General features: G+C 46.2%; 1 protein-coding gene across 3 annotated transcripts in view; it reads left to right on the top strand.

The window, feature by feature from the left end:
* Positions 1-11,808, top strand: part of CHN2 (chimerin 2) — a 247,693-nt gene extending 235,885 nt beyond the window's left edge. For 2 of the 3 annotated variants that reach the window (XM_036246651.1, XM_036246652.1), the window contains exons 9-13: positions 2,334-2,507; positions 6,406-6,483; positions 8,775-8,912; positions 10,506-10,611; positions 11,010-11,808. In XM_036246651.1, coding sequence (XP_036102544.1) covers positions 2,334-2,507; positions 6,406-6,483; positions 8,775-8,912; positions 10,506-10,611; positions 11,010-11,181 — 668 coding nt within the window. In that variant the 3' untranslated portion in view covers positions 11,182-11,808. The remainder of the gene's footprint in view (positions 1-2,333; positions 2,508-6,405; positions 6,484-8,774; positions 8,913-10,505; positions 10,612-11,009) is intronic. The other variant, XM_036246653.1, reaches the window with a different exon arrangement.
* Positions 11,809-14,132: the final 2,324 nt, after the last annotated feature.

The following is a 14,132-nucleotide window of genomic DNA, read 5'->3' as shown; positions in this document are numbered from 1 at the left end:
GGGAGAGATAGAAACATCAACGAGAGAGAACATCAATTGGCTGCCTCCCGCATGCCCCCCACTGGGGATTGGGCCCACAACCTGGGCATGTGCCCTGACCAGGAATCGAACTGGTGACCTCTTGGTACATGGGTCGATGCTCAACCACTGAGCCACACCAGCCGGGCATAAAACATCTTCATTTTAATAAAATATGAGTATTTAATTCTAAATAAATACTGCTGCCTCAGACAGTAAAATGAAGTTTGTGAGGAAATTAAGACTAGAATTATTATATAAGCCAGCATTTCCATTTCTGGATATACACCCCAAAGAACCGAACGCGGACACTCAAACAGGTCTTTGCACAACCATGTTGAGAGCAGCATTCTTCACAACAGCCAGGAGGTAGAAGCAGCCCGGGGGTCCAGCGATGGATGAATGGATAAACAAGATGTGGTACATCCATACGCTGCAATCTTACAGGAAGTCATGTCACATGTTATCATGTGAATGAACCTTAAGGACAGTGTGCTGAGCAAAATGAGCCATCAGAAAAGAACAAATACTATAGGATTCCACTTAAGTGAAGTAACTAAAGTAGTCAAATTCGGAGACAGAAAGGAGAGTGTGGTTGCCAGGGGCCGGAGGAAGAAGGGCCTGGGGAACTAATGTTTAATGGTATAGAGTTTCAGTTTGGGGAGATGAAAAGAGTTTTGCAGATGGATGGTGATAATGTTTGCAAACAATGTAAAGACACTTAACACCACTGCACTGTCCACTCAAAAATGGTTAAAATGGTGAATTTTACGTTATGCATGTTTTACCCCAGTTTTTAAAAAGTTTTAAATGAAGTTTGTAAAAATATAGTAAAAAATAAGGAAATAACTCAAGAACAGTTAAGCAGGTATCCTTGTATTGTCTATCACTGTATTCGCTTTTCTTTTTGTTGATTGAATATTCATGTGGTGGCCATCACACCCCAGACTTTGCAAATATTAACTTCTCTGACCCTCGTGACAGCCGTAGAAGTAGGTGCTCTTTTTCCTTCATTTTATAAAAGAAGGTCCAAACAAGAGAACCAATCAATTCTATTTCATTCAGTTGGCCAAAATTTACATCTACTAAACAGATCTATCAACATATCATTGAGGTTTACTTGCGCTCTAGTGAATTTCTCATGTTGATAAAGCTGAGATGAATTAGAACCAGCTTTTCCTTTGGAAGGAGGACGGACAGAGATAACTTGGCGAGTAAACATTACATAAAAATCATCTAATGATTTTTCAAAAATAATTTTTTAACCATCTTACAAAAGTTTAGGTCTTCTCAAATCCTCAGTGTGATTAACTGCTTTTTTATAAAGCAGCTGATTAAAATATTTATCATGTGTATAATACATGTACAGATTGGAATAGATATCATTATTATTATTCTCTGTTGCTAGGAAGGCAAGTGATATTAGAAGGCACTTTGAATAAGCAGCACATCAACGGTGAACAAGTTCAACATTAAAGTTTTATTTTCCAGAATGTAGACTGTGCCTTGGTATTGTTCGAGAAATTCCATCAGTGGATCTCAGCTGCTGACAAGGCTGTGCCCTGCTCACAATGTGTTCGCTGAACTTAGAAGCACCTTTTCAGCTTTGCATCTTGATATGAGCTTTATACATAATTAATGTAATCATCACATTACATGGCATGGTTCTAAATTGTAAACACCCGGGTACTTCCACCGGTGTCCAGTTAGACAGTATTTCCACTCACAGGTGTCAGAATAAGACAACTAGAAGGAAAATGGCCTGCCCCCACCGCGCACGAGGACGAAGGAGTGAAAACCGTGGGCAGCTCTCCAGGAAAGGGGAAGAAGATGCCAGTGGTCATGGGTTCACAGAGAGAGGGGGAGAGAGAGGGGAAGAGAGACATCTTGTCTCCCACAAGAGGAGAATCGAGGACTTAAGAGAAACAGCCCAGCAGAAGCCCTTGGTGCCCTTAATGAACTGTGATTAGCTCTGAGAATCCACACCCAAAACCCATATTGGACACAAAGGTTCCAGACACCAAAGGGAGAAAAACACACGAGCGATCAGTCTAATTACCAAAACTATCTTAGTGAGATTATGGTCCAGCAGCAGAGAAAGCTTAATGAGGAAAATGGATGCATGTCAGAGTTTCACGGGCGAAGACAGGTGTCATACTCCTCTGGTGCAGTCCCACCTAAGAGGGGTGGATGTTCCGGAGAGATACGGCAAACCCTTGGGTGTTTTCATTTTTATTTTTGGTAACGTATAATTTGTGCTGGGCTTTGACAAAAGAAAGGGCTGGGCGAGTCTAATGTGGCTTCTTTGTTTACAGACTGCGGGTTGAACGTACACAAACAGTGTTCCAAGCACGTTCCCAATGACTGTCAGCCTGATCTCAAGAGGATCAAGAAGGTGTACTGCTGTGACCTCACAACCCTGGTGAAGGCTCACAACACGCAGAGGCCCATGGTGGTGGACATATGCATCCGGGAAATCGAAGCAAGAGGTCTGGAAGAGACTCCTTGATACAGGGATTTTATTTTTACTGTTGCCAAGGAAACTTCCTTGTAATTGTTAGTTTGACTCTCCACTACTGATGTTGGAAAACGGTCTGCACAGGCACACGTGCACACGTGTGAGCACACACACACTAAACCAGTTTCTGTTTCACGCATAAACCACTCGTGTGTGAAATGCATGTATGTATGCTTTCAACACATGCTTGCTATGCATTTACTGTGCGCTACACATTGTGGATATGAAAGTCAGTTCTCCCTTGTACAAGTTCGTACTGTAGTATTCAGAGTCAGAGGGGCAAGTAAGTGATCTGTGGGTGCGTGTATTCAGAGCACCGTGGAGTCGCAGAGGGAGACACTGTCATCTTCTTTGAGGACAATTCAGAAAGGGTTTGACTCTTAGGACGTGCTCTTATCAGCAAGTAAAGAAACTGTTGATCAACAATAGATTTCCTACCACAGTATCGGTTCTGTTTATTTCAAAGAGGAGAGTTAAAAGATAAAAGATATCTATGCGTCGAGAAATCAAGGAGGCCACAAAGATAGGAACGTCGCAGAGAAAGGGCTCTTTGTGTGGTGCCTGAGTGAGCCTTCCTTATGTGTGTCCACTTCGGCCGCTCCTCAGCTCTTCAGAACTGAAGTGCTCGGTGACAGGGCAGGTGAGGCGTGGCTGGGGAGAACTTGTATCGACTGGGTATAACTTGGATAGCTGGACCATGCACAGAGCCCAAAGGCTTTAGCCATCTTTGCCATAGATGTACTCTGCTATAGTTGGTGTCCATTATTATGTCCACATCGGCTTACTCTGTTCTCCAGGTATTTATGCATTGGCCAACCATCCCGTTCTTCCCAAAACAAAAAGCAAAATTGGATATTTTGAGCTTGATATCCCAGGCCTTTTAGAGATAGGAAATTATTCGCCTTTCTATGCAGGATGAAAACTATAGTTATTCTGTTTCCTTAAAACTTGCTCATTTAATCTCCAATGGTAAGAAATACCTCCTGCCCTTTGACTGCTGTGGCTGTCAGAGCTTAATGGGTGCTTTGGGATCAGGTGAGGGATTCATGCAAGGGCTGAGCGGGGTGCGAGCTGAGGAGGGGTGCCTGGCTCTGCTGAGTGGCTGGCAAAGGAGCCCTAGGTCTTGCTGTCTAAAGGGCTCTGCACTGTGGGGTCCGGTCATCAGCCTCTCCAGGGCTGCGATCAAGACTGTGCTTCTCTGGAGAAGCTGGGATCATCCCACAGTGATCCTCATCAAAGGTGACTGCTAAACCGAGCCACGTTCCTACCATGTCTGATTTCTAATGTGTCCATGGGAGCAGAGCACTAGCATGACTAGGACAAGACCTAGAGTCACACAGATCAGGACTGTGCCAGAGAGTCACAGCTCCAGGCACTAGGGGCCTGCATATGTGCGTAGATCCAGAGAACGGCTGGAAGAAATGCACAGGACACTTCCATTCCCCGCGTGGCTGCCCCGCTGCCATCTGTCCACCTTCCATCCACAGCAGATGCCTTAGTGTCCTCCACAGCTCTCTCATGGCCATTGTTTCGCATGATGTGGTAGAATGGAAGGATCGTGGACTTGAAGTTGGATTCCCAGCCCTGCCTCCTACAAGTCACTTGCACCATGTGAATACGTTTCCTCGCCTACAAAGTGAACGCAATCAGCTGTATAACATCAAGTGGCTATGAGGATTAAAATGAGTTGATCCATATTAGTGACCTGGTACAGGGCCCAGCATATAGGACTCCACCTGTGTTATTTCTGTTAGCCGTTTCTTGGAATGACCAACTCCCCTAACTCTGCCTCCAAATTTGTCTGTCCAATCAACTCACTTACCTCATATGGTTTGGTGCTGTCACCAAGACTCCATATAATAGGGTCTTCGACAGTATAAAACTCTATTTCTCTCTTCATTCAGTACTGGTCCATGGCCAGTTGAGCAGCTCCCCAGGGACAGGCGGCCCCTCATGCCTACCACGATCTCATCTGCACTCCAGCCGAGGGCAAAGGGGCGTGCGCTCTCCCTTCATACACACCCAGGCGCCGTCTGCATTGTTGCTCTCTTCACATAGCCAGCGTTCAAAGGCCACTGGATGGATGTTGTTCTAAAACCGGGGGCTCGCCCTGGCCAGTTTGGCTCAGCGGTTAGAGCATCGGCCTGCGGTCCGGAGAGACCCGGGTTCGGTTCCCGCTAAGGGCACGTACTTCGGTTGCAGTTTGTCCCCGGCCCTGGTTGGTCGTGCAGGTGGCAGCCACTCGATGTGTCCCTTCACGTCGATGTTTCTCTCTCTCTCCCTTACTCTCTCTCCCTCCCACTCTATCTGTACAAAAAATGGAAAAATGTCCTCGGGTGAGGATAAATAAATAAATAAATAAAACCGGGGGCTCCATTGCAACAGAGGGAGGGGAGAACACATGTTGGAAGGGGAGCTGGCAGCCCGTTCCTCCAGCAAACTCCCAGCCACCCTCATGACTTCCTTCCAAGACAGCTCCTCAGTAAGACCTCCCCGCAGCCTCTTCCGCCCACAGGACGGGTGGGTTCACTGCGCTGGGGTCCCACGTGCCACCACGTCCTCACCTCTGTTGCAGTGCAGATGACAGCTATCCTGAGGCATGCCTCCTGCAGGGCAACCGGAACAGGATCCCACAAGGGTCTGTCTTGTGGGCCCACTTGGTTGCCGAGTAGCGGCAACCTGGACAGCTGCTGAGGGGGATGTTGAGGCCGAAGGAGGCTGTGGGAGAAAGCGCTGGGTCAGTTAGGGGTGTCTCTGATGGCCACAGGAGCGAGGAGGGTGGCAGGCCCTCCGTTGTCTCTGATGCAGGCCCTCCTCGACGGCAGACAGCGCACCCAGTACGTTTGTTTGTCCAGTGAAAACCAGGAGCGCACGGGAGCTGCCCAGGGTTTGAGGGAGTCTCCGCGGCAGCCGTACAAGCGATGTGTTCGTTTATTTCTTCTGTAGCTCTAGTTTGGTAGCAGCTAGTTCTGACACACCAGGTCTGAAATCTAGTCCTCTATTTCCTGATACTTTGGGGCCCTCGCTAGGCTTTAGGACACATCTTAATGAATCCGTAAGACCTAGCAGAAACCACATTCTTTTCTTCCGTGATGATCAAATTTCCAGAACCTCTCATCAGAATTTTATGTTCCTGCATCTGTTTGCATGATCGTTTATTTGAAGGTATAACTATTAAATCAATCCTATTTAAACACTTAACATAGTGTCATATTTATGACTAAGCATAAAGGCTATACATTTGAGGTTTCTTTCATCTTTTTTATTTTTCAGTTACAGTTGATATTCAAGATTATACTGGTGTCGGGTATACAGCATAGTGGTTAGGCATTTATATACCTTACAAAGTGACCCCCCATTAAGGTTGTTACGCCCTGGCACCACACATAGCTACTCCAGTGTCACTGACCACATGCCCCATGCTGTAGTTTACATGCCTGTGACTGTTTCGTAACCGTAGAAGGCTATACAATGGGGCTTGTTTCAACAAAATCGAGACAATGTGTGTGCCACACACGCACACACCGATGCATGTGCACACGCAGCATGGCACACGGGTTAAGATGGTGCTGGAGAGCAGGGAGCCGCCTGAAGCAGTCTGCCGAGCAGACAAGCAGGAGATGTGTTGCTGGGAGTCAGGCAGGCGGAAGCCCCGCTCGCTGAGGTCCTCACTGCCCACAGCAGACGAAGGCGGGCGCGCCGGGACCTGGGGAGGGCACGTCGGGGCCGACGGGACAGTGTGTGATACGGAAGAGCACCGACGGGTTTTGCTCATTTCCTGATCGCTCGCAATGTAGATATGAAATTAGAATCATTTTTAGATGCTGCAGGAAGCTGAAGTTGAAGCCTCTCTGTCTCTCTTCCAACAGGATTAAAGTCGGAAGGTCTCTACAGAGTCTCCGGGTTCACCGAACACATCGAAGATGTCAAAATGGCATTTGATAGAGGTGGGTTTGTGCCCTGTCTTTTGGAACGAGCTTTTCTTCATGCTGTGACTGGGGTTGCAGGGCCACTGAGAGCTGTTCTGCAGGAAGCCAAGGAGCGATGGTTACAAATCTCCTAGTTTTCTGCCTCTCTGGGGGAGTATTTTTTTTTTAAGTGTGGACAAGCAACCTCACAAAGAAGTGAGTTTAAAATAGTTCTTGAATAAACCCTGGCTGGGTAGCTAGACAGCTCAGGTGGTTAGAGCGTTGTCCTGATACGCCAAGGTTGCAGGTTCAATCTCTGGCCAGAGCACATATGAGAATCAACCAATGATGCCCAGCCGGTGTGGCTCAGCGGTTGAGCATTGACCCATGCACCAAGAGGTCGCCGGTTCAATTTCCGGTCAGGGCACATGGCCCGGTTGTAGGCCCAATCCCCAGAGCGGGGCATGCAGGAGGCGGCCAGTCAATGTTCTCTCTCATCAATGTTTCTGTCTCTCCCTCTCCCTTCCTTTCTCTCTAAAATCAATAAAGAAAAATATTTAAAAAAAAAAAAAAAAAAAAAAGAATGTACCAATGAATGCATAAGTGGAGCAACAAATCAATGTTTCTCTCTCTCCCTTCCTCTCTCTCTAAAAAGAATAATAAAATATATTTAATAGTGCCATTAAGACTCTTGAGTTGGTTGCCCAACATTTATGGTCAGTCTACATGGCATCGGGATGCCCTCTGTATCCCCCATCTCAGGATTCGTTGACTCTTCTCCTTCTCCAAAGCTCCAAACAAGAGAGCATAAGGTAGGGGGTGGGGTACCCCATGCAGTGAAGTCAGGGAAGCCAGTGGAAATTTGGGAGGTAACTCCTTTTGTCCTTATGAATGTGTTCTATGCTCTCCAGGCCATATTATCTCTTGGGCCCTTGTTAAAAATACAGATCACCAAGGCCCACTCAGGGGACCCATCCAGAAAGCTGAGTGAGCCCAAAATTCTGTATTTCTAAGGAATACTCCAGTGACCATTGGTACAGCCAGTCAGGGGATGGAACCCTAGCCCACTAGACAGAACCTCCGCTCTCGAGAACAGTAGGCAAGGTCTCGGATGACCTGTCTACACTGTCTGTTCGAGCTCACAGCCAGTTTCTCCTCCCTATGTACTCTGCACCCCAGTGACACTGAAATACACCTTACATTTTCGTGAGCAAGCCCCTCAGCCCTTGCTCTGTCCATCTAGAATGTGTTCACATCTCTGCCCTGCAAACATTCTCTGTTCATCAGGGGTCAGCTTGTCCTTCCTCTTTCATGAATCCTCCGACTGCTCCAAGCTGACCTAAGAGTTCCATTTCCCTTCCTGTGCTCCCCCCACCCCCACCCCATGTGCGTCTCCAGTGTAGCAATTTTACAATCTCCCTGTAATGGTCGCGCTGCACGCCTGACTCCCAGGCTGACTAGAGCTCTTTAAAGGACTTGTGTCTTTTCTTCTGTGACTCGCTGGGGCTTAATGGTGCCTGGCACACGGTAGATTCTCAATAAATGTTTGTAAATATGTAAATGGTATCAGCCGGCATGCCTGCTACACCTCGTGTTCTGTATATCCGTGGATTTTATCCTCAGAACCAAATTTGTTCAGGCATTTGTTCTTTCAAGTCTCTATATAAAAGACTATGCTAATAGTCCCTCCATGATGGAAGCGGTTTTTATTCAAAAAATATTACAGTATATGCCAGTTAAATGGAACTGGTATTTTCTAATGGTGAAACAAAAGTGTTGCGAATGATTGTAAAAAATGGTAAGAAATATAACATTACCTACACATGCGGGAAGGTCACGTTTTCCCAAATTAAAGTCCTAGGGACGGGAGGGAAGAATCAAGCTCAAAGAAATTCAGTGAGCCTGAAAGAGACACTAGAAACTGAGACATTCAACAATGACCTTGTGTACATCATCTTCAAATCCAAGCCCAAGGACTTCTTGATGTATTGTCATTACAAATTTGGTTGTTAGTGTATGCTATTATGAATCTGGATACAATCCAGAATATGAATTTTGTGCTAAATTTCTACTCAGCAAATAACCAGGGGCTGGGACCCAAAAGAACAATTTAGGTCTATTTCTCTACCCTTTTAGCTACACTAACCCTCAGACCCAAAAGCGCTCTCAACAAGCTTCTTTGTTACTTTCTGCATCTCACTGTGATTAGAACAGTCTACTGAGTCTTCTATGGGAGCATTTTCTGTTGGATTTTTTTTTCCTTTCTGGGCATGCTTTAACTTGTTCAAATCAGGTCCTAATTAGGAATTGGACCATTGGTTGTTTTTCAGATGGTGAAAAGGTAGACATATCGGCCAACATCTATCCAGACATAAACATCATCACTGGAGCCCTTAAACTGTATTTCAGAGACTTACCCATTCCCGTCATCACTTATGATACCTATTCCAAATTTATAGAAGCAGCAAGTAAGTATTAAGAACTGATTTTTTATTTGTACCATATATTTACATAGAGTGCTTTTGAGTTCAAGAAAATTAAAACGCAGCGCTGTTTAAATTATGGCATGAGCGGCTTGCTTGGCCCACTGCACGCACGATGGTGCAGCTGATAGGAAAGCAGGCATCATGCCCCAGCTGGGTTGCACCGGTACCAGACACCTCCGGTGAGCTGCATGCCAGGCAGCTCTCTGTCCCCATCATTCTTCTGCGCTGGGAACCTGCGGTCAGGCCTGCTCGGTTATGTGTTGAAAGCAAGAACGTTTCTGTAGCAAAACACACACACACAAAACACAGGTATTCTTCCGTGAGACCTGTAGAGATTAGGTGATTCCCTCCGTTAGGTAGAATCCCATTGCTAATCAATTGACGTCATACCCCACGTTTTTCCCATTGATGCTTTTCAAAATGAAGAATGGGCCAAGAATATGCTACAGCAAGTACTATGCTGTGAACTCGCACCATGTCCTCTAGTTTTATCTTATCTGCCCGATGAAGCAAGCTTTATTTTAATCCCATTTCACAGGGAGGAGAGCGAGGCTCACAGGTCCAGGACTGGAACATCAGCCTAGGTGGTCCACAGCCCACGGTCGCTCATTCTGGGCTTGGCACTCTGGCCCCCTGCTGTGGAGAGAGAGGACCATAGTGGTGAGGGGGTGGGGGTAGGGAGGCTACACTTTGCCTTGGAACGTAGTGAGAAAGGGATTCAGATGCTGGAAGGCATGACTTCCAAGCCCACTTTGAGGAAGTTTTATAAAACTATATCATCTTGAAAGGTGTGTGCTACCAAGTACAGTGATGAGTCAGGGACCTTTGCAGGTGTGCTGGGATTAGTGCGCTTCGCAGAGGAGCCGTGGCCTACTTCCTGGTAGGGGTATTCCTCCCCTTCCTGGGTCCTAGCAGGAGGTAGAGAAGGTTCCAGCAGCAGGGTGCCCTCCACCCCAGGAGGAATGACGAGAGGGCTTTCTTTGGGTGGCTGCCAGAGACCTAAAAAGCAGAAGCAAGCCCGCTTCCTCCCATTGTCCGTGCGCCTCGAGTCCGCGTCCTAAGCTGGGCCGCACACCAGCGTTCACCGTGCCGACACTTGGGTGAAAAGCGCCACTAATGCGGGCTGATGGCTGGCACATCGGCCAGTGCCCTTGCGTTGTAAAGTTATTCAGTTCTGGATGTCTGCCAGGAAAGACTTAATTAGGCGATTTTCAGGGAACACTATCAAGTGAGATCTGGTTTAAATTAAAGCTGTGACAGTGAGGTTTCTGGCATTTCCACCATTGAGAAGAAGCTGGGCAAAGCCGTTTGTGCCCACAGTAAGCATCTGCAGACTCCTTCGGGGCCAGGGCTGGGTCCAACCTCCCGCCACCCACCACTGGACCTTCAATACCCACGTGGTGCCCAGCCTCAAACCCTTTCTGGAATGAGGCAGAACACAAGCAAATGACCTGAAATTGCATGAACTTGTTAGAGCGTCTAACAAGTTCACGCATCTGTAGTCTGACTTCTTACATCTTTGCAAACTTGACTACCATGGTCTGCACTGATCCCCCTTCCGTGTGCTCTCCACAGAAATCTCCAATGCAGACGAGCGGCTGGAAGCGGTCCATGAAGTGTTGATGCTGCTGCCTCCTGCCCACTATGAGACCCTCCGGTACCTGATGATCCACCTCAAGAAGTAAGCTCACACCTCCCGACACCTCCCTGCGAACCTCTGCCCCCAGAAGTGAGCGCTTTGGGAGAAGTTCTCAACCTTCCTCCCCAACACACTGAGTGGACAGACACTCCATTAAAGTGGCCCTAGGCTGAGACATTATCCACAATCTAAAAGGGGTGGGGGCAGAACATTACCTTTTTGAAAATACTTTCTGTCATTCTGATTCTCCATTTTCTTTTTCAGTTTCCCAAACCAGAGAAGTTCTTGGGGGCATAGGTACAAAGTCAGCACACAAATGTGTCCACAATTGGGGGGACAAAAGGAGGGACATCAGTAATGCTTTCAACACTAAAGATAATTTTAAAAAAAAAATGTGTCTACAAGTCGATGTGATGTCTGTGTGTGTGTTTGTCTTGCAGGGTGACTATGAATGAAAAGGACAATTTCATGAACGCCGAGAACCTGGGGATCGTGTTTGGGCCCACCCTGATGAGGCCCCCCGAGGACAGCATGCTCACCACCCTCCACGACATGCGGTACCAAAAGCTGATTGTGCAGATTTTAATAGAAAACGAAGATGTGTTGTTTTAATCCACCAGGGAAATTAGCTGAATGGCCCCAGTCCCATGGAAGGTCACAGGCTAAATGAATAAAAACTCTTCTTACACTTGATTTGTTTTCCAAACAAGTGACAGAATTTCCTGGATCGCAGTGGATGGCCACGTTGGCTACTGTGTCTCATAGACACTTGCCGCCACCTCTGGGAGAACAGCAAGGGTGAGGGTGAGAGATGCCCTCCCCTGGGGTCTTTGCTGTGCCTCGTATAGATAAGTCTGTTTTGCTGGAAGAGTGATTAATAAATCTTTAACTTATTAAAAGCCAATGTAGACCTTTAAACTTCAGTCTTATCAGTAATAAAAGGGAACTTCATTCATAGAGGTACTTGATACAGTTATACATTTTCCACTCACAAAAAGAAGACAATTCTATATGTTAAATGTTAAATGAAACTTATATTGTAAAATGTATTTTTATTTTAGCTGCAAGAATGTTACTTTATTTTAGCAAATAGAACTCAATGCAGTGCATTGATTATTACCCTGTGTACCTTGTCCTGCCTTCTTGCTGTGATCCCTGGAAAAGTTTACCATGAATGCAGTATTATCTTGACATACCTCTGTCCTTATCAGTGCTTTCCAGTGAAATTTCACCTGCCACCTGCGTCCCTGCTTCTGATCATTTGTGCTATTAAGCACTGGCATCTTGCTATTGTATGGTATATGTTTATAGCAATTATAGAATGATCTGAAACATCTACAAATTTTCTTTCTATAAAAATTTTTGTAAATTCCCAAAGTCTGTTTAGAATCTGTCATAGTCTTTCTATATCATGTGTGCATATCCCAGAACATGCAGAATGTGGTCATTTTATATCAGATAATTTGGGAACACTGGTTGTATCTGGGCTGTATAAAAAGTTAGCATTTTTCCTCTATTCTTTTCAGGGAAGGGCTCTGAGTTCATCTGTTAGTGCCAAGTTGTATGTTTGCCACATTTCTGTCTTTATGAAAAGTGAATCTACAGAATAATTGTTGATTGCTTTTTCACTTTTGTTTTATAAACAAGCCTATTTTTTAAAGTAAGAATGAATAAGCTTGGTTTTTATGAATATCTGTTCCTCTTTGGTAAAGGTAGTTCTGTAATTTAATATGATTTTATTACTACACTTCTGATTGGTCATATTTATCTTAGCATGAGCTTTTCACGCCAAGATTTCTATATTTTTCAACATAGGTAAAATATTTAAAACATCAAAAACTGTCAGTCTAGATTTTTTTTCCTTCAGTCCAACTACACAATGTCTTATTCTCCAATTGTCTGAGATGAGTTATGTAACTGCTCACCAGCCTTGTTTGGGCGTGGCCAGAAGAAAATTACTGTGGTAAGGGGTTGGAAGGAGGAGGCGGGGCATTGACCTGGACAGTCCCAAGGGCTCTGCGGGTGGACTCCATTGGCACCGGGGGTCAAGGTGCTTCTGCTTGGTCCCTGCCCTCATGGTTCCCCAAGCTGTACAGACTGGTTTGTTGTAGCTTATGTCCTTCTTGATACTGTCAAAAATTATCTGGAAATGGTTTTATTTTGTGAAGTGAACAATACTTTGTAATTTATGATAGTGTAAATGGAAGGGAAGGCATTAAATGTATTAAATTCTTCTGTCTATCATTTTGGAGTATGCACGAGAAACTGGTGTTGGGGGTGGCGGGGGGGGTGGCAGGGAGAATATCCTGGGAACGTGGTTCCCAGATGTATTTTGTCAATAAAGTTTCTCTTCTCATCAAAACTCAATAAGAACACAAACAGCCCACTGAGTCCCCGGCTCGCCTGGAGAGCCTGCTTGAGGTGGAAATCCGGCGGGCCACCCGCACTTCCCACACGACCTGCTCCACTTACGTCCTTCGCTGAGAGAGATGACCTTTGGAGCAAATCCCTCTAGGCCCCTCGTGGGAGAACAGAACAAGAGTTTTGGTGCCGAAAGACTCAAGTTCGACTCCCAGCTCATGTGACCTTGGGAATGGATTTGCTGATCTGAAAACCAGAGAGAATATTCTGGGTGTGATGTTGTAGAGGAAATGATGCTCTAACGTGCTTAGTAATAGTCATGTCTTATTATTATCATTATTTTAAGAGTGATGACTTAGAAGGGCAAAGGGTATCACGTGGGGTAGGGAAGGAAGGAGCCGAAGACGAGAGGATTTGTCCCAGGTTAAATCCAAGTCAGGTAATTACAGGGGCTATTGTAACAGGGCTCTGTCGTGTGTAATGAGGTTCACTTGACTCCTTTTCTTGAACACGATGACAGTACTTGATCCCCTCGGGCTCGCTGCAGCCTCAGGCCTGCTCACTGAGGCCTGTCTCCCCCACCATCTGGCAGCCTGACGGGCTCCTCTTACCTGGCCTGAAATTTCTGCCATTGGAAAAACTTTAGTAGTTAGACCTGAAATGAGTCAGCATTGTTTCCAGAAACCCACTGTTAAATTGTGGGAGGTGGGACAGGGATGGGCGGGGAAGGACGCTTTTCTTTCTCCCATTTCCGTAAACGGGCACCTGGTCTCCACAGCGGGGAGGGAGCTGGCGCAGAAATGCCGAGGGCAGGGCAGAGGGAGGGCGGTGAGGAGCACACAGGCAGGTACACGCCACCAGCCGAGGTGTCGCCAGGGCTGTCCCGACTCCTCCTGCAAACCCAACTGAGCTTAGGGTCCCCAAGCCCATCCATCCCCGAATTGATACTCAGTCTTTTGAGTTTAAAAATAGAATGTTTATTTTATCAGGCACTTATTAATGGCTCAGAGGTTGTGAACACTCAGAACCAAGGAAGGAGCCTGTCTCGCTGACAGAATTAAGGTCCATCTCACGGGAGACAGAAAGCTGCTCGTGGGAAGGATTTCGGACCCCAACATAAGGGAGAGGCATGCTACTAATGCTTTTTTTTAATAAACTTCATTTTGGAATATTTTTATATTTACAGAAAAGTCGCCCAGACA

This window comes from Molossus molossus, unplaced genomic scaffold (assembly GCF_014108415.1).
Source record: "Molossus molossus isolate mMolMol1 unplaced genomic scaffold, mMolMol1.p scaffold_m16_p_7, whole genome shotgun sequence".
Taxonomy (NCBI): Eukaryota; Metazoa; Chordata; class Mammalia; order Chiroptera; family Molossidae; genus Molossus; species Molossus molossus.
This window is presented reverse-complemented; position numbering and strand designations above follow the sequence as displayed.